Source organism: Phaseolus vulgaris, chromosome 3, assembly GCF_000499845.2.
Source record: "Phaseolus vulgaris cultivar G19833 chromosome 3, P. vulgaris v2.0, whole genome shotgun sequence".
Taxonomy (NCBI): Eukaryota; Viridiplantae; Streptophyta; class Magnoliopsida; order Fabales; family Fabaceae; genus Phaseolus; species Phaseolus vulgaris.
This window is the reverse complement of record NC_023757.2, coordinates 811086-831264: the sequence shown is the minus strand read 5'-3', so window position 1 is coordinate 831264 and position 20179 is coordinate 811086. Positions and strand designations below refer to the sequence as shown.

Here is a 20179-nt window from a genome sequence, read left to right as displayed (position 1 = left end):
CTAGCCGTTTATAGATAAACTTTGTTTTGTAAGTTATGAATTTATTATACTTTCTAATATCATGATTTACTTGTTTAATAATTATTTTTAAGGTTAATTTTTATAATCCAAAAAAAAATATAAAAATAATAATATATAAATAAAAATGTAGACCCACTTGTTGCTTCGGAGAAAGTGACTGAAGCATGCTTTGGTTTTGCCCTAAATGGTGCAGTCTCACCTGCTACTTGGGAGAAACCCAACCCTTTTGCATTGAAACAATAAACGCTTTCAATTCTTCTGCATTCGCCTCATTTTTCTGCTTTAAAAACCCTAAGCTCAATCACCAAAACCACAATGCTTCATAGAACAACAACAACCCTAGACGATGGAGTTCAAACTCTTTGAACTGAAGGTTTGCATGGCCGTGAGAAACCACCATGCGGGGCGGTTCCTGCGGTGGCGTGGTTGGTCAGTTTCTTCATGCCGCCACCATGGCTTACTCAGTTGAGTTTACTTTTACTTCTATATTTTTTTTTTAATTTTCAAATTTAATTTAATTCTGAACAATCTCGTAGATCTGATTTTTTTTGTTAACTACACAGTATTATGGTCAATTTTTCATGTTTTATTTGTTTGGACAGATCTCCATTATTTAATTTTAATGGATGCCATGTATAGAAAATAACTTGACTGGTTAACATGAAGATGAAGAAGGATTCAGGTATGATATTTATATATTTAATGTGGTCATGTCTTTTGTAATACGCTTGTATATGAATTTTCTTTTTCTTATAATAACATGATTTTTTTTTATCTTAATATTTTTATACGACAATATAATTAATTCTAACCTTCTATCTTTATTTTTATACCATACACACTAGAATGATGTTGTCGTGTTTCTTCTGTATTTGAGAAAAAAAATGTTGCGTTTCATTTGCATTTTATTGGTTTTCTTTTTGTCCCTGTCAGATCTGGTGAAATCTATAAGAAACCATGATACATTAAAGAAACCATGGTGTGAAACTTTTTTGACCGAAGGTTTGCATTTGGCAGTGAAAAACCACGCATGGTTATAGGATGAGTGCAAAGATTCATCAAAGAATGAGTGAGGTAATTTTTTTTTCTATTTTTTTTATATCAAATCTTATATTTAATTTAATTCTGAAAAAATTGACAAATTTTAAATTGAAAAATATTATTATTTTAAGATTGAATAAAATAAACAGGAAAACAACATGAAAAAGAATACATAATTAATAAAAATAATTTAACTTTTGAAGATGAATGACAACAAAATATAAAGAAAATTGATTAAGTAAATTACCTGATGATCTTGCATTGATTTTTTCTATGCAAATTTAGATGTTCAAATAAGTATATTAAGTAAAAGATGAATATATATTTTGTTTTCATTGTTTAAAGGTTTAACTTACACTTTTTTTAAAGACATTTTTTTTAAGTTAAGTCATAATGTCTTTAAAAAGAATAATAATGTAAGTTAGACACGAATAAGTATTTTCATGTCTTACTTGATATATTTGTTTGAATATCTAATTTTTGTATGAAAAAAAATCAATAATAGTTCGTCAGGTAATCTATCAGTCTATTTTTTATTTTATTTTGTCATTCTAGCAATTATTTTTTTCTCTATCACAATGAAATAGACATTATTAACACATTTAGTAATTTAGTAATTTATAGTCATTAACACATTCAAAACATAATAGTGAGTGTTTTATTAATTTTGATATGTAATTTTCATTTTCATGTCTTTATTAACTAGAAATATTATGATGGGAGCATTGTAAGAAACATGTATGTATATATATAGTATTTGTTCTTTCTGAAGATAGTATATCCCTATCTCTGTACATTTAGTAAAAAAAACTATCATTGAGTTGAGAAGTTATTATACCTGCAGTTAAATATTATATTTATACAAATTCTGATATATAATTAAATAAATATTATTCTTTTTTATAAGATTCTGTGTCCATTAATTTTTATAATTGAATAATTTTAAAAAATAATCGAATATATATATTTTAATTACACTTGTTCTAATTACGTTTTTTTTAATATTTAGAGTATTTTAAATATATCTACAAAATTGTAAGATTTGATCATTAAAATATATCAAAAATGCAATTTTTTTCTTAATAAAATTTGTCATATTTAATTTTTTAACTCTAATTATTAGATATTTACATAAAATATAAAAAATTAATAAAAAACATGGAAAAAATAAAAGTAAAATGAAATTTTAAAAAATTATATAGCTTTTTTAAGAGAAATTTAATAATTTAAAATAAATTTTTGTATAAGCTATTATTCTAAAGAGAGAGAAGACAAATAGAAAAACAAAAGAATGAAAAAAGAGAATATGTTATTGATAAATAGAATATTCTAACTTTTTAAAGATGAGTGACAAAGTAAAGAAAAATTAAGTAAATTATATCATGATTTACTTCATCAATCTTTTTAGTACAAAATTAGGTTTACAAACCAATGTACTAAGTAAACTTACATGATTTTTTTTTTAAATTATTAAAAAAATTAATCATGTAAGTTAAGAGCAGATAGTGATAACCAAAACTATCTCCATCTTTTAATTAATTAGTACACTAGTTTTTACAATCGATTTTGTATTAATGAGATTGATGAATTATAGCATGACTACTTTTTTTAATTTGTCTTGTTTCTTTACTTCACCACTCATCTTTAAAATGTTAGATTTTTTTTTTTATTAATGGTTTCTCTTTTTCCATTTCTTTTCAATGTTTTTTATTGAATCTTTTTATGTGTTATTGAAAAATTTAATAATTAGTTAATTTTTTAACTATATCAAAAGTTATTAAGAAAATAATTATATGTTGCAATATATTGTAATGATCAAATCTTACCGTTTATCAAATAAATATTAAAAATTAACATAATTATAGAAAATGTAATTAAAATATGTATTTCGCTATAAAAACTAATGTATACATTATTTTATCCTTACAAATGAGGATAATATTTTTTAAATTATATTATCAAACCTTTTTTATAATTATCATATTTGAATAGAGATGTAGCGTTTATCGTAGTTTAATGATTTAAAGTCATAACATCCTAAATTAAATAACTTTTATAATTTCAATACAATTTGGACCTAGCCTTTACTCTTTTGTATTTTTTAATTTTTAATTTTTAAACTTTAGTAAATGAGAACATTTTCAAATTTATAATGAATATTTTAAAAAAATGATGAATTTTTGTTTCCTAAGTCGAATTTTGTTTCTTGTAACGATTTAAAAAATTTACTTAGAAAATAATCTAGTTAGAAAACAGTAAAAATATAGTAACTCCTTCTATTAATTTGTTGACATACGAAATGAAAATATAGTACTATATTTTGACTCTGTTTCCTAACTATTTTTTAAATTATTTATATGTTACAAGAAAACAAAATCAAACTTTGGGTATCAAATTCATCAATTTTTTTTCTAAATGTTTGATTATGAATTTGAAATTGTTATCCTTTAGTTAAATTTAAACATAAAAATTCAGAAAACACACCATTAGTAAAGGCTAGACCCATTTGCATTGAGATTATAATTTTTTTTTCATTTAGGACTACCAAATGTTTTCTTTAATGTGTTATGAACTATGTAGCACTGACACGGACATTGATACGATACGGACACGGATACGAAAATACGTAAATTTTTTAAAATGTAGGACACGAGACACAAATCTATATATTATATAATTTGATAATAAAGATTTGCGTGCACGAGTATGTTCCTGGTTTTTTTTAGCAGAAATATGTTTTTCAGGACTGGTTCACAATGATTTGTTTTTTATTTTTATTTTTATAATCATAATAACAATTTATAAAATAAAGTTTGTATTTTTAAAAAATTAATGTATTTTTCTTTTTTAAAATTGTGTTAGAACCGCATTATAATTGTCAAAAATCTAACTAATAATTTTGAATTTGATACTTCACAGATACGTGTCATACATGTATCATATGAGTGTCGGTTTCCGATACAAATATCATACATTGACACACTAAAATTTAAGAAGAGTGTCCGAACTTCATAAATTAAACTATGGTTTCATACCATTAATTACTATAACATGCTACAATTTCACCCAGAGGAATGTTAGAATGAACATTCTAACATCACTATTGAAATAATAATGGATACGAGGGTCCACAACAGTGTTCATCTTCACATGTTTTGAAAGTACATCCCTAAGTAAATCCAAACTCCAAAGCCAACGCATGCATGTACATCACACACCGAAAACTATTTAACAAAATGCTTTGATCTTCACCTTCTCACTCTGTCAGACAAACCTTCACAGACTCCATTGTCATTCGGTACCCAAGTAGTTTTCAACCACAAAACATCATTGTCATTTTCTTTCAAAATCTATCTTATATTCTGTATTAGCCAACTTGTTCATGCAACACGACAAATGTTACAATAATGAAGCACCCTCTTCTATATTAAAATAATGAAACTCTACATTAGCCACGAGATAGGGTAAGATACTATGATTCTCTTATATATAATCATTCCTTTCTATTTTGGTAAAATACAATTTTCATCTGTTAGCTCAATGCGGGAGAAGCAGTTATGCCGAAGCACTGTGACTTGCAAATCCACATTAATGATGAAGAAACATTTCTTTTGGACAAGGTATATCTCTAGGAATTCGTTGTTGTTTTCCTTTTCTAGGTGGTTTTTTCTCTTACAATCTTAAGTTCAGGAAAAGATATTTTATCTAGTTCATTTATTTTTGCAGAAGTTCATATCAAAATACTGTGGAAGAATAAAAAAAAGACTGAACCATGAAAAGAGAATGTGCCACAGCAAGACCATGAGCATTGAAATCAATGATTTCCCAGGAGGGTCAGAAGGGTTTGAGCTGGTTTCAAGATTCTGCTACAACCATGGCAAAATCCCCATCACTGTCTCGAACGTGCTTCTCCTCCATTGTTGTGCCCTTTATCTGGGAATGACTGAGGAGGTCTTCTGCAACAACCTCTTGCAGCAAACAGAAACCTTTCTTCAGGGAATCCACTGCTGGACATGGAATGAAATACTTGTGAGTCTCAAGAACTATGAACTATTTCATACATATGCTGATAACTATGCTCTGTTAGAGAATATCATTGGTGCCCTCTTGGCAAAAATGGATCAAAATTTTGAGGGAAATCTTTTCACCTCCTCATCTTCATCATCCCCTTCATCTCCTGAGAGCAATTGTGCCAAGACATTTTCTTATTCAACACAAGTTACTCCCAAGACTGTAAAGTCAAATTTGGCAAACAAAGAATGGTGGTTTGAGGATTTGGCTACTTTACCCCCAAAGATCATTGAGAAGATTCTCCAGACTATTGGAGCTTACAAAAGAGACAACAACAACCCAATTCTCACAAGATTTCTGCTTCATTATCTGAAAAAAGTGACTCAAACAAAAGAGATTAACTGCAACAACAGTGTTGGTTATGCTGGTCTTGCAGATACAGCTGTTTATGGGATCACATTTGGTGGTGACAAGAGTTTTTCTTGTAGAGGCCTTTTTTGGGTGCTGAGGATTGTATCAAGGTTTGGGATGAGTAGAGATTGCAGAATTGAAATTGAGAGATTGATTGGTGGGGTGCTTGAGGAAGCAACCTTGGATGATCTACTGGTCTCTGGGCACCATATAGGGCTATGTTATGATGTAACATGTGTGATAAGATTGATTAAGCAATTTGTTTATATGAATGGCTCTGATGGAGGGTGTGTGGAGAAGTTGAAAAAAGTTGGTAGATTAGTTGACAAGTATTTGATAGAGATATCCCCTGATCAGAACCTGAAGGTCACTAAATTTCTTGCAGTTGCAGAATGTTTGCCTGATTGTGCTAGAAGTTGCTTTGATGGAGTTTACAGAGCCATCGACATCTATCTTCAGGTGAATATCAGATACCTTTTTACCATACATTGAAGCTGTTTATTTTTTCTTATATTCTATACATAACACAGTCATTTTCACACTAATCAACACTTTAAATCCTAAACTCTAAACACTTCACTGATACGTGTTCTATGACTAAACTCTAAACACTTCACTGATACATGTTCTATGACTATGGTACAAATATCGATGATCTATATGTATGTATGACATAAACACGTCATTTAAGACGAGTATCCGAACCTCATATTTATACTTCAGCACTGATTTTTTTTTATCAGCACTTCACCATTGAATTGATTTAGTGACTCTAGTGAAGTTACATGTTATTATCTTACTATAAGAATTGTGAAATTTCCAAAACTCAATAAAAACAAAAAGATAAGGGAAGTGCCCTGATCAGATGGCAAGTGACCTTGGCCAAATGTTGGCAATATTTTAAAAAAATCTGTTCTTATTATCTGGAATTTTGACAAATTTTGGCCTTATTATAATGTATTTTTGTTCTCATCCTGCAAAGCACAAAGCTTTTAGTTGTGAAAACCAATTTTCTTCTTCAGGATTCATACAAAAATTTCAGTTGTAGTATTAAAATCAGTGTTTTATGAAATGCAGTCTCATCCAATGGTGGCATTTGAGGAGAGGTCAAGATTGTGTAGATGTCTTAATTACAACAAACTCAGCTTTGAAGTTTGTAAAGATCTTGCAAAGAACCCTAGAATACCTCCAATCATTGCAATGCAGGCTCTTATTTCTCAACAACCCAATCTTCCATCAACTCACTTACCAATTCCCTCCCAAAACATTCTTTACTATCACAACACAGATTCATTCTTAGAAGACAAAGAAGATATCAGACAAAACCTTCAGAGAATGGAACAAAGAGTACAAGAATTGGAGATATTGTGCAGGGAAATTAAGGTTCACATGTCAAGCTTTCACTAGCCACCACCCACAATAATGTCTAAATCTTTTATATGTCCCAAGATGTTTTTTTAAAGATAATTACTTCCTGCACTCCCCATTTTTAACCTGCACTCCCCATTTTTAACCTGCACCTCCCAATTGGATGAAATGACCAAAATACCCCGTTTCTCCCTCACAAAAGAAAAGCACAAAATAAAATTGTTCTAAAAAGTCCTATCCAGAACACATGAATTGTGTTCCAGAAAACTTGTTCTGAAAATTTATTCTGAAAAAGATATTCTAAAAGGTATTGTTTACGTTTCATAAAGTTTATTCCAGAAATTTTGTTTGAGAAAGTTTGTTCTTAAATGTATTTCATGTATTTTAAAAATTTTATCCCAAAAATTGTTCTAAAATGTATTTTATGAATTTCGAAAAGTATGTTTTAGAAAAATTTCCAGAACAAGTAATTTGGAATTCACTTTAAGAAAAGGATAAAATAGTCATTTTAAAACTTGTGGAGGTGCAGATTCAAATTGACAGGTGCAGGAAGCAATTATCTATTTTAAATGTGTTTCTCTGTAATGGTCATGCTTCATTGATATTTCTTTGATTGTAAAAAGATGTAATTTTTATACTCATTCATAATACTATTTTTATACTCTTTTCCTAAGTTTCACATTAAACTTTAAAAGATAAAGTATAGTATAATAATTGTTTATCTAAATAATGATAAAATGCATTTGTTATAAGTTAATATAATTGGACTCAATTAGTCAATCCGAGATATAGAATATACCAAAATTTCTTCTAGGATCCAATAAAATTGTTGGGTTACTTCCATTTATTTTGAAATAAAATTTTCAGAATATATTCTAAATATAACATTAAGAAGAACTCATTCTAAAGTGAACTGAGTGATCCCAAAAAAATTATAAAATACAGAAAATAAAATCTAAACATAATTCAAACAAGACATTCACTTTTTTTACTTCACAGATTTTCTTCTGTTATCTTCCATTCATTTTACAATATATTTCTTGGAATATAAAAAAGGTTATTTCTTGCATTTTGCAGCACCCATCAATCAAGTTAAAGACCATTTTAACCTTAAAAAATATATTTTAGATTTTATAATTTTTTATTTATTTATACCTCCTAAATAGTATAATTTGAAGAGTATTTCGGGAATAAAAATACCTTTAGGATTATATAATCTTAATGTGAATCTTTTACTATTTTTTTTTTCATTATGTGTTTTATTCATTTATTTATTTAAATGTCAAGTGTCATTTGTAGATAAATACACATAATAATAATATCATTATTATTACTAATACGTACTAATATATTTTTTTTAGATTTTTTGTGAATATAATATTTTGACTTTGGTAAGAAAGCAGAAGCATACTATAATGGCATTTGACCTTATAGTACTGAGAGTAGACGACTGCTTCATGCATGCTTATCACTAACTTGAAGACTAAGTTAATTAATTTATAACCTTAAAAAACAAAGAACGAATCAGTCCTAAGATATTCAGTGGACATGCCCCAAACTAATTGTAAGGAGACCAAGTCTATGTGCATTTCCTTTTTCTTTATATTTTAAATATTTTATTGATACAAAAATCTCATTAATTTTTATTAAAAGTTTAACTAATTATTTTATATAAAATATTTACTTTTATTTATACTATTTTTATATTGGAGACTTTAAAATCATTTTCCATTTCCGTCAACATTATTTTGGTTTTGATCATTTAATTTGAGTATTTAGTAATAAGAAAAAGGTTCAGATGCAAAGTGATGAAGGTTTATTAGTGTGGGGAAAAAAGGTTGAAAATAAAATTTACTATTACTCATATTTTTCGTGAAGGAGATGTGTCTGCAGATAAGTTGACTAAGTTAGGATTTATTTATAAATACTCGTTTGATTAGTGTAATAGGTTTTCATCTGGTCTTTTCTTATAGTTTTTTATAAATAGTTACAGTTTATCTATGTATCATTTTTATTAACATATGAATTTTGGTCTAATCATCCATATTTTGTATTTTCTTTCTCTTTTTTTAATAATATTTTTTTTTTCATGTGATGATAGATGAATGTTCTTACTTAGTGTCAGCATACTTGAGATGTCAAATTGCATAATAATGCTTAACATAAAAGCTTTATATAAAAAAGTGATGAATGTTTCAATTTGAAAAAAACTAGACTTTAAAAAAAAAAGTTATTGTGGAGGAATCATTCATGGGTGGGAAATGGTTGAAGAGTTCAAGTGTTTGGTAAAATTTAGGTATCATAACTGGTTCAAAACAAGCCATTGATTTGAGTAAAAGTGGGCATAGATTCTTTAAATTCGTTGTTAAAGAAAAAAAAATGTAATTGAAAAAGAAACTAGATTAAAAAAAAGTAATTTGCTTTATCTTTTCGTTCGTTTTATTCTAATAACGTTAATGTGTAGTTAGTGATTCTGGGTCCAATTAATAGTTAGTTTGTCATGTTGATTGATTTTTTTTCTACATGATGCGACATTAAAAATTTAAAGGAAACATGATACCATTGTTAATTAATATGTTTAATTCAACCAATCTAAACTTAAATGATATAATTCAACCAGGTATATATTAAAAAGATTATTATAAAAATATAGAACTTTACTCATGTACATGTTCAAAACGCCCTTTAAAATAATCTCAACTCAATATCTAAAACACATATTTTTAAAAAATTGTAATTAATGTGATTATTTAATATCAATTAATATATTGCTTATAATTTTAATATGGTTGTAGAAGACACCTTAATTAAATTGAGTAATATAGTTATTTTTAAAAATATTTAATGTATTAGTAGAACATCACATACTATAACTTAAACTCATAATTTCATCTTTTTAAATTCAAAATTACATTCTTATTTTAACACAACCTTATTTTTTACAAAATACACATAATACAATTAATCTACTTTACTTAATTCAAAGAGAACTCCAACTCAATATGTAACATTTCAATATTTCATATTAGCTCAAATTACAAATCTCAATTTTACATGATAATAAATATCATACAAAATCCTCACAACTAAACTATATTACATTACAAATTCATCATAAAATAGTTATTAAGGTTAGTTTTTCTTATCTATAATTCCTTATACTCAAGTAATTTCCAATTCAAATAGGCGAATTCTTAAAATTTATGTTAAATTTAAATAAAAAAAATAAAAAAAGGATTTTCAAAACAAATAAACACTTATTCAAATTGAAAAACTGATCAAATATAAATAATGTTGAGTTATCCAATTACTAAAGAATATGATCAAATTTTAAAAAAAATGAAGTTTAAAGAAATAAATATATAAAAAAATCACAATATGAAAATTTAGAGGAAAAGACTCTTATATATGACATGCATGCAAGAGAGAGAAAAAAATGAGAATTTTTTTTTTTTACATACACACCCCACACACAAACTAATTTAATTTAAATACTTTAAAAATAGAAATAACTTTTTCAGTAAAAGAAGTGAATGTAAATACTTATTTTTGTCTAGTTTGAATTTATTAAATACCCAGCAACTTTATTTTCCCTTAAAAGAAACCAAGTCATACATGTTAAAAGCTTTACATTTTCTCCTTCTACGTGTCGTATTAGAATTTTGAACATTGCTTCTTGATGGATAGATTTAAACAGAAAGCATTTTTCTATGAAGAAAATATTTAAAGCTACAATACCAAAATGAGAATTTTTGCAGTCTCATAAACACAAACGTGCTTCTTCTATAATATGAGTGTTGGTTGAGTTGAGACGTTTGGGAATGTGAATTTCCCAAACCTTTAATTATGGGTTGAAAAAAAAGGAATTAATTAAGATGGAATGAGTCCTAATTTCACACAATGTCCCCACTTAGACCCAAACCAAAGTAATTTGGGTATCTTTCTATGACCCCTCCAACACTCCTAGCTCAATCAACCAATCCAATTTCTCCTAGATTATCGCCACATTCCATGATACTAAAATTACAAAATTATCCTTACTAAATATATATATATATATATATGTTTGAATATTAAATTACCCTAAATCATAATTTAGTCTAAAAATTTGAAGAAGGTATTAACTTATGAAGTTTTTAAAAATGGTTAAATATATTTTTCGATACTACGAAATTGGTTTTCGTTTTTGGTTAAAACTTTAGATCATCTAAATGTTTGTAGTATGAAAATGATTGGAATAAGTCATTTTGTAGGTGAAATTGGTTCAATTTGAGATTTCACCTCATTAATCCATTGAAATTAATTATAATTAACATTAATCTGCAATCAAAACAACAATGAATCTTAAAAAAAAATAATAATCTTTAATAAAAATTAACAATAATTTTACATACAGAAATGAAATGATCTATTCCAATCATTTTCATATCACATATTACCAAATGAATTTTAAGCCTAACTCAACCCCATAAAACTGGCTCATGTGGTGAGGTTTGCACCCACTTATACACAATAAAATGTTTTTATCTCTAATCGATATGAGATCTTCAACATTACAAGTATTTGAATGTTGAATAAAAAAAAAACAATTTCGTGTTATAATAGAGATACTAAAACATATTTAATCATTTCAAAAATACAAATACAATCAATAACAAAAATCAATGATGTTAAAACTAACTAAGATGTTTAAAAGAAGTGATTAAATTGAAATGAGTGTGCATCAATTGGTTCACTCATAGATAGAAGATGAAAATGAAAAAAAAATGAAAAAAAAAGTGTGATGTGTTTGGCAAGAGGGGTATCTTTGTCCTCAAAGGTATCTTTTCCCTTTGTTTGTGTTAGGTGCTGTCTGTGGCCAGCATTGGTTGGTTGGTGATTTGGTTATGATGTGTACCTTCCTTCCCTTTTGGGAGCAACACTTTGGATACATCATCCAATTCCAACTTCCAATCAAACATCAACACATTGGATATTCTCTTTTGCTTTTTTAATTATTCATTATAAAATTAAATAATTCATTTTTCTACTTTAAATGATTGATTATAGGATTACATAATTTATTTTTATGAAAACAATCCATTAGAGGAAAAAAAATTATGTATCTTTTTGTCTTTAATTAATTTTTTTATACTCTTAATGTGATGTTTATGCTACCATCATGAGTTGATTTGTTTTTTTAAATTTTGGTGTAATCTTCCATATATTTTTATTTATTTTAAAAGTTAATACTAATTCATGTTTTGTGGACAAAAGAAAGTTTTTCTTATATTCACGAGTCCTTTTCTTTTATGTATTTTTAATCAAATTTTTCATTTCGGTATTGTATTTTAAAAGTAATTATTTTTCAAATTTAAATAGAATTTAGATAAATATATAAATTCAATCATTTAAAATTTTGTGAGTGTGGAAAATTATTATTAAATATTTAATCATGATATAGAAAAGAATGTCATTAAATAATTAAAATCACACATTACATGAATCTAGTCTTTCTATTAATTTTGTCATGATAAAAAGTTATCATTGAATATTAAATTTAAGTATAAAAATAATTAAAACTACACATTTTTCAGCATTGAAATCAATTTGAAAATACAACCCAAATATCAAAACATTTTTTTTTTCAAAAAATAACTTTTATCGAATAATCAATATAGTTTTTAGCCGTTCTCTCTTTTTAATAATATTTTTAAAATTTGTGATGATTAAAGTCAAACTTATAATTAAATAAAAATGTAGTTTTAGTTTTTGTTATAAAAACTTAGGACAGAAGAATAAAATAAGAACGTAACAAATAAGCGTAGACTTCACCACGTGGAAGCTCAGCATTAACCAACAAATACGATCAAAGTCTTTGGATTATGTTCTTGTTGGAAAATCAGTCAGAACAATAATTTCTTTCATTTTTTCTTCAATAAATAGTGGTCAATATTTGTTAATAAATGCTAACAACTTAAATTCTTTTTTATTAATAATACTGTTATGAAGTAGGTTGAAATAATGTTGTTAAGATTATTGTTTGTTTAGAAGTTTTTGAGTTCCATCATAATTAATTTTTTTTAATCTTAATTTTTAAATAATATGAGATTATATTAATAATATTAAAATAAATGTTAAATAATTTATTATCAGAAACTTATGAAGTCAACTTTTCAATCAAATTTGAAAAAAAAAATGCACATAAACAGATATATGAATGGTTATTTTAAAAATAAATAATAGAATTAAACATGACGTGCTTTTTAATCAACAACCTCATTAAGCTATTGTAACTTACTTGACATCTACGTACTTGTCATTTGCAATTCAAATAGTGTTTTATTTTCAATTTACTATAGAAACATTCACGTCATCAAATTATAAAAAATTTAAATAAAAAAACTCAATTAAAAAATTTAAATATTCAATAAACACATATTTTTAAAATTTAATTAAAAATATCAATTTTTTTTAATACAGAATTATGTTAAATAGAAATTTTCTAAATATGACTTGAATAAGTCAAATAAAAAATACTCATTAAATAAATTTTAATTAAATAGTATTTAAAATAATTAATATTAACTATTGTAATTATAAATCAGTCCACGTGGAATGATAATCCGTTCACTAGCAGTCTTGAATTCAAATTTAAAAAAGGTCGTTGTTAAAATTTGTTAAAGAAATTTTTACCGTTGTTAATGATTTTCATTAAATCAAGCATTAAATAAAACATACCGAAATTGAATACAATATATATATTATGGAAAACTTAATAAAAAAATTAGGCTAATTTAGGTATTTTTATCTGTTTAGAGTCAAAACTATTATGTAAAATTAATGAAATTTAATCAAGAGATTAACTTCCTATAATGAATTTATAATTGTAGTATAAATTAAATCGAAACTATTTTAAATAGTTCATAATTTCACTATATCAGAATGATGGATTCGAATTCACGAAACAGTAGAACCAAACACACTTGAAATATTATAAACTAAATTTTCATTTAATTGATTAAAATCTAATTTATTTAATTTAAAAAAAAACATGAGTAAAAAAGAACACAGTGTGTGTTTGTGTGAGTTCCTCTGTATATAACACAGACACTCACAAAGTACATATAATTTTTAAAATATAGGATACATAACACAAATACATATTATATGATTATAAATTATATAAATTAATAATAAAAATTTATGTGTATAAATATATTTTAGTTTAAAAAAATTAAGAATTTGTTTATTATTTTTATAATTATAATAAAAATTTATACAATAAATTTAAGTTTTTAAAAAATTAATGTAACTCTTTTAAAATTATATTAGAATCGTATTAAAATTGTCAGAAATCTAATAAATATTTTTTGAATGTAACACTTCACCAAACATCTGTCTTACGAATATTGTAAGAGTGTCGATATCCATTTAAACACAATTTAAAAGGTATGTCCGAACCTTATATTAGCTGAGAAATAGTCGAGTGGAGAAAATAAAATTAATATCTATAGTTTGATAAAATAAAAAAGACTAAATATAATTTTAAAATTGAATATTTTTTAATATCACATCATTCTTGATAAAATAGTATTAAATAGTAGATACTAGGATAAGAACTTGAGTTAATTTTTTAAATTTGTTTACTTTGTAATCTGAGAAGTCTCAGTTTAAATTCACCATAATTCCATTTCTTCTTCATTCTCACTTTCATCTATTTTTTCGTCCTTCATTCACACAACACAGAACCACAATGGGTTTGGAAGTAGAAGAATCCATAAGAACAACAACACAATCCACAGAACCAGAAACGCCGTCGTCGCAAAAGATTCTAAACAAGGTAATCCTGCAGCCTCACGCGCTTCTTCCGAAGCCCGTGCCCCCAACCGCATCGCACCGAAAGGACGTCGATGTTTCCACCGCATTCGGCAACTTCTTTCACCAGCGCCGCCACGTGCTGTCATCCGCGATCTCGCGTGGAATTTCCACGCTGAAGCGCCACAACGACGATGCCTCCAAGAAGAACAAGAACGACGGCGTGACGGAGTTCGATCTCTCGGGACTGAAGGTCTTCGTGGCGGTGAGAAACGACGTATCGGTCCTGCCGCGGCGGATCAGCTTCTTCTCGCGCTCAAACTGCAGAGAGTGCGGTGCGGTGCGGAGCTTCTTCAGAGAGAGAGCGCTGAGGTTCGTGGAGATAAACGTGGACGTGTTCGCGGAGCGGGAGAAGGAGTTGCTGGAGAGAACGGGGAGCGCGACGGTGCCGAAGATTTTCTTCGGCGATAAGCTAATCGGAGGGCTGGTGGAGCTCAACGCGCTGCGGAAGGACGGCAATAAGGAGTTGGAGAGGCGGCTAAAAGAGGCCGAAGGGGAAGGGCTGGCGGCTCCGGCGTACGGGTTCGACGAGGCGGCGGAGGAGGTGGAGGAGGAGGAAGCAGTGGAGGAAGTTTTGAAGGTGGTTAGGGTTTTGAGACAGAGGTTGCCGATTCAGGACAGAGTGTTGAAAATGAAGATTGCGAGGAACTGCTTCGCCGGAAGCGAGTTGGTGGAGCTTCTGGTTCGCCACCATGGCTACGCTCTTACCAAGGTATATGAATGTTGAGTTTAATATTTTTTTAATTATTATTATTATTATTATTATTATTTTTATTTATTGAATTTTGAGATTGAATTCAGTTAGAATAAATAATTATATAACAACTATAAATATTTTATCTATCAACTAAGACGAGTAAACACTAAAGAATATGATTATTATTTTATTGAATTAAAAATTTATTTATTAATTATTTTAAACTGAATTTAAAATCCTTTTTAATTCATTAATATTATAAAATTATGATAATATTTTTATACAAATATATCACATAATTTATTTATTTAATAGTTTTTTATTTTTATTTATTATAAAACTATTGTAAAAAAGTAATATAAGAGTAACTTCTCTTATTTTAAAAATGAATTTATCCAGAATATATTAATGTAAAAAAAAAATATGTATATTTTTATCCAATAAAAACGTCATGAATCACGTAGTTTTTATTTGATAACTACTTACAAATATTTAATTAAATTTGAATATAAAAATCTCACCGTTCTGATTTGACATTTTCACTTTGAGAGGGTGATTTTTAACGTCTAACAAATCACAATTGTTTTTCTTAAATATGTATAGTTTTACACTTAGTGCTTGTTGTGTTTGTTGTTAAAATTGATGGAGGAAATAATTCTGAATAACTTTGTTCATAAAATAAATTTAATTAATATTAATTAAAAAATTTGATTGAAAAATAGATTTAAGAGTATTTCTAATATTAACCGAAAATAACTTTAGTCTAATATCAATAATAATATATTTAAACCTCAAATAAAATAATAATATTTTAAGATTAGTTAAATCGATAATAGTTATCGAGTAGACGAGAGAAAGAATGAAAAAAAGAAGTATAAATTTAAAAATAAGAAAAATTTCAAATTTTATTATAAAATATTTTAAATGTTTTTATAAAATATCAAAATTTCCATCCCAACATGCTTTAAAGAATACATTTGGTAATATTTTGTATGCATAAGGTAAAATTAATTTAGAGATTTTGTGTTTGTTTTGGAATTTTGTTTCTGCCTTTTCAATTTGGCTTACAAAGTTCCTATTTTTTACTACAATCTTTTAATTTTTAATTGTCTAGAATTTTAGTTTTAAAATTTATTTTTATTCAATTTTAATTCTTTAATTATTAATCAGCCATAACTTTATTTAATTTTCATTTTAGAAAATATATTGAGTTATTGTCAAATTATATTTAGTAACAATATCCATTAACACTAACTAGTTTACATGCAGTAAAAGAAAATTACAAATTATTATAACATAAAGTTATAGAAATTAAATGACTAAATTATATATTTTATAAAACATTGGGTGTAATTGATAAAATAATTTATACCAATTTGTAAACATTATTAAATATGTATAGTTATCTATCTTAAAATTAATATAGATTAAATTTTAAATAAATTCTATTATTATTATTATTAAATTGCTCACAGTGGGACTCGACTAATAGCTGCCATTTGTAAGGTTAGTAGCGTTTTGCCTGTGCATCAGTAATCAAAATTCATTCATGAAGTAAAATTAAGGCCCACAATCATTGTAGTGACTATTATGTGATTTAGAATTGGCACATGACCGTTATAATTTCAAGTTTCTTAACATAATGTGCATTGTTTTCAATGTTGCAATTTCAAACATACTTTGGTCCCCAATTTTGTTGCTCTAACTGCAATTTTCCACTAAATGGTTTCCATTACAAACATATGTTTAGGCTGTTGAGATTGGAAAACAGTTATGCAAGAAGCACTTCATCCACCATGTTTTCGGGTAAGGAAAGAACTTTTATGAAACAACAAGGTGCATTTTAATGTACAAGCTACACTCCTTCAGTAATATTATTGCCATTGTCAACCTCCTTTTTTTTTAGGGAAAATGATTTTGAGGAGGGAAACCACTTCTATAGATTCGTTGAGCACGAACCCTTCATCTCCAAATGCTTTAACTTCCGTGGTGCCACAAATGATAGTGAACCGAAGGCTGCAGCTGCAGTGTGTGATAGGCTCACCAAGATTATGTTTGCTATTCTTGAGTCTTATGCTTCTGAAGACAGGCAACGTGTTGATTATGTGGCCATTGGCAAAAGTGAAGAATTTCGTAGGTATGGCACATACAAATACACCAAGTTCTATATTTTTGTGTATATTATTGTGAATGCAATGCATGGCTTGTGTTTCCCTGTGTACCATATATTTGCTCATTCTTAGTTTATTTCTTGCGGATCTTCAATTTTGTGTATATCCCCATGTGACTAATAATGAATGCGTTACATGCAAAATAGACAGGCTGGGTTGTCTAATCACTGATTTTCATCGTGTTACCTATTTAGTGTCTTGTAAATTAATCAAGCTTTGTTGTTGAATTCATCAATTTTGATACTAATTAGTTTGATTGTCAAATTTTAACTTTCAACAAACTTGGGAATGTAAGGCAAATGCCTGGATTTTCTCGCTCTAGCTATGTGTTTTGAACCCTTTCCTGCATAAACTACTGTATAATCTCTGCATTACTGAAACATGATGAAAGGAATCTAGACTTTTGTTATTGACAGTTTATAATATTTTTCATGATAATGAAGTAATAATAACAAAGCAGGGTGCAATGTTAATAGTATGAGTAGGAATATTTCCCAATTGAGCGGCTCACATGTTGTCTCTGCAAAACCTTTTTATTTTGCCTGCATCTGTGTTCTTCACTGTCTTGGTAAGAATATAGTTGTCTTTTTATGAAGTGCATGTACTTTGATATACTTACAGAGAACATGAAAAGAACGAAGTGGGGGCAGGTATCATATTTTGCTTATCTAAAGTTAGTTTCTTGTTTTCCCAAGTACAGGTATGTAAACATGACCCAAGATCTGCAGCGGGTGAATCTCTTGGAACTATCAGAAAACGAGACGCTTGCCTTCTTCTTAAATTTGTACAATGCCATGATCATTCATGCTATCATTAGAGTCGGGTGTGAAGAAGGTGTGATTAATAGGAGATCCTTCTCTGATTTCCAGTACTTGATTGGAGGGCACTCTTATTCTCTTAGTACCATTAAAAATGGTATCCTCAGAAGCAATCGGAGGTCACCATACTCCTTAATTAAGCCATTTGGTTCAGGAGACAGGCGCTTAGAGGTAAGCAGTTTCTCTACTTAAGGTTTTGGTTAATTTCATGTTGGTTGAATTGAAGACTTACCGTTAGCAACCATGTAAATTAAGGACGAAACTTGAATCATGTTCTTTATATCCTTTCCATCAAGCTTCAAAATCAAACAATGACACATAGAACTTTATTTTTCTAACATTAAATGGAAGGTGGTGTTGCTGACTTAAAAAGAGGTATTAATTCATTATTCAAAACTTGGAGACAGAGATGAATTTATCCATTGCTGCAGCATCAACTTTCGTGTGTGTTTTATAATTCCCAGTAAATTTCTTTCTCATAGAAACAACTTGATTCATTTGTTCCTACCAAATTGCAGCTTGCTCTTGTAAAATTGAATCCGTTAGTTCACTTTGGCCTCTGTAATGGCACGAAGTCGAGCCCAAAGGTGAGGTTTTTCTCACCCTATAGAGTAGCAGAAGAATTGAGATGTGCAGCTAGAGAGTTTTTTGAAAATGATGGAATTGAAGTGGAGTTGGAGAAGAGGACAATTCATATCACTCCAATTTTCAAGTGGTAAGCAGTTTGTGCATTTCTGCAGCCTTTTGCAAACTCTAGCATTCTGCTCAAGAAATATTTATATTTGCAGGTACTCTGGGGATTTCGGACAAGAGATAAACATGTTAAAGTGGATAATAAATTACTTGGATGCAAATAAAGCAGGTCTTTTGACACATCTCTTAGGTGATGGTGCTCATGTTAATGTCTCCTACATGAGCTATGATTGGTCAATAAATTCCTGAGTAGTTGTGATGACCCGAATTGGTTCAACTCATTTAGCACTGTGCATATCTCAAGTTTTGATTCATTAGCGTGTCTAAAAGAGAGATTTTGATTGTTATTGGTAACAAATCTTAGTGTAGATGAGATATTACTTACAGATCCTATAATTTGTAAACCAAAATCTGATGCAAAAATTGTCATATTTGTATCTGGGAAAGTAGGAGCATCTAGATGACCAAAGATGGGTTTCTATTTGGTTGAGATTTTCACAGAAAATGTATCAAAGTTAAACTAATGTATTATGGGTGTTGCACATGATTGCAACGAGTACAGCTACAAAATGAAGATGCCCCTAATCTTTTATACTCTTAATGATTAAAATTGTTTATTTACTGCATAACAAAAAAATTCTTCTTCTTTAATATTGTTTACAAGTTATAAATAATATAAAATATATAGCGTGCAATTGTATAAATATCTTGTAAATTTTAATAAAAGTTAATTAAGCCTAGTTGAAACTAAAAAAGTTTTAAAAAATATGAAAATATAACTACAGAAAATCAAAGTGTTTTAATATGATTCAATATTTTAAAACAAAATAAACATACAAAAATAAAATTATAGAAATGTCAAACCAATATGAAGTAAGTATATTCTCCTTCCATGTTAATTTCGTTCTGAGTGAACTTACTTTCACCCTCTTTGTCTGTTGCGGCAACTTTCACATTCATTAGAAATTTTTTATTTTTCATAAATGCTGTTTCATAATATATATATATATATATATATATATATATAATATTATCAAGTTATTTGAATGGAAGAGTTATATTTCATTTTTGTAATTTATTTTCTTGAAAGT

The 20179-nt window shown here is 27.7% G+C and overlaps 2 protein-coding genes across 2 annotated transcripts; both read left to right on the top strand.

Annotated features, from left to right (window-relative positions):
- The first annotated feature begins 333 nt into the window (after positions 1-333).
- Positions 334-7525, top strand: LOC137806073 (BTB/POZ domain-containing protein At1g50280-like). The gene is made up of 6 exons (XM_068606002.1): positions 334-485; positions 624-703; positions 955-1095; positions 4599-4682; positions 4789-5943; positions 6562-7525. The coding sequence occupies exons 3-6, from the start codon at positions 1063-1065 to the stop codon at positions 6889-6891; spliced, it is 1602 nt and encodes a 533-aa protein (XP_068462103.1). The 5' UTR covers positions 334-485; positions 624-703; positions 955-1062; the 3' UTR covers positions 6892-7525.
- Positions 7526-14456: 6931 nt separating this feature from the next.
- LOC137806072 (uncharacterized) lies at positions 14457-19561 on the top strand. Its single transcript, XM_068606001.1, has 7 exons — positions 14457-15421; positions 17157-17212; positions 17313-17543; positions 18278-18566; positions 18914-19110; positions 19184-19391; positions 19423-19561. The coding sequence occupies exons 1-6, from the start codon at positions 14588-14590 to the stop codon at positions 19335-19337; spliced, it is 1761 nt and encodes a 586-aa protein (XP_068462102.1). The 5' UTR covers positions 14457-14587; the 3' UTR covers positions 19338-19391; positions 19423-19561.
- The last annotated feature ends 618 nt before the right edge of the window (positions 19562-20179 follow it).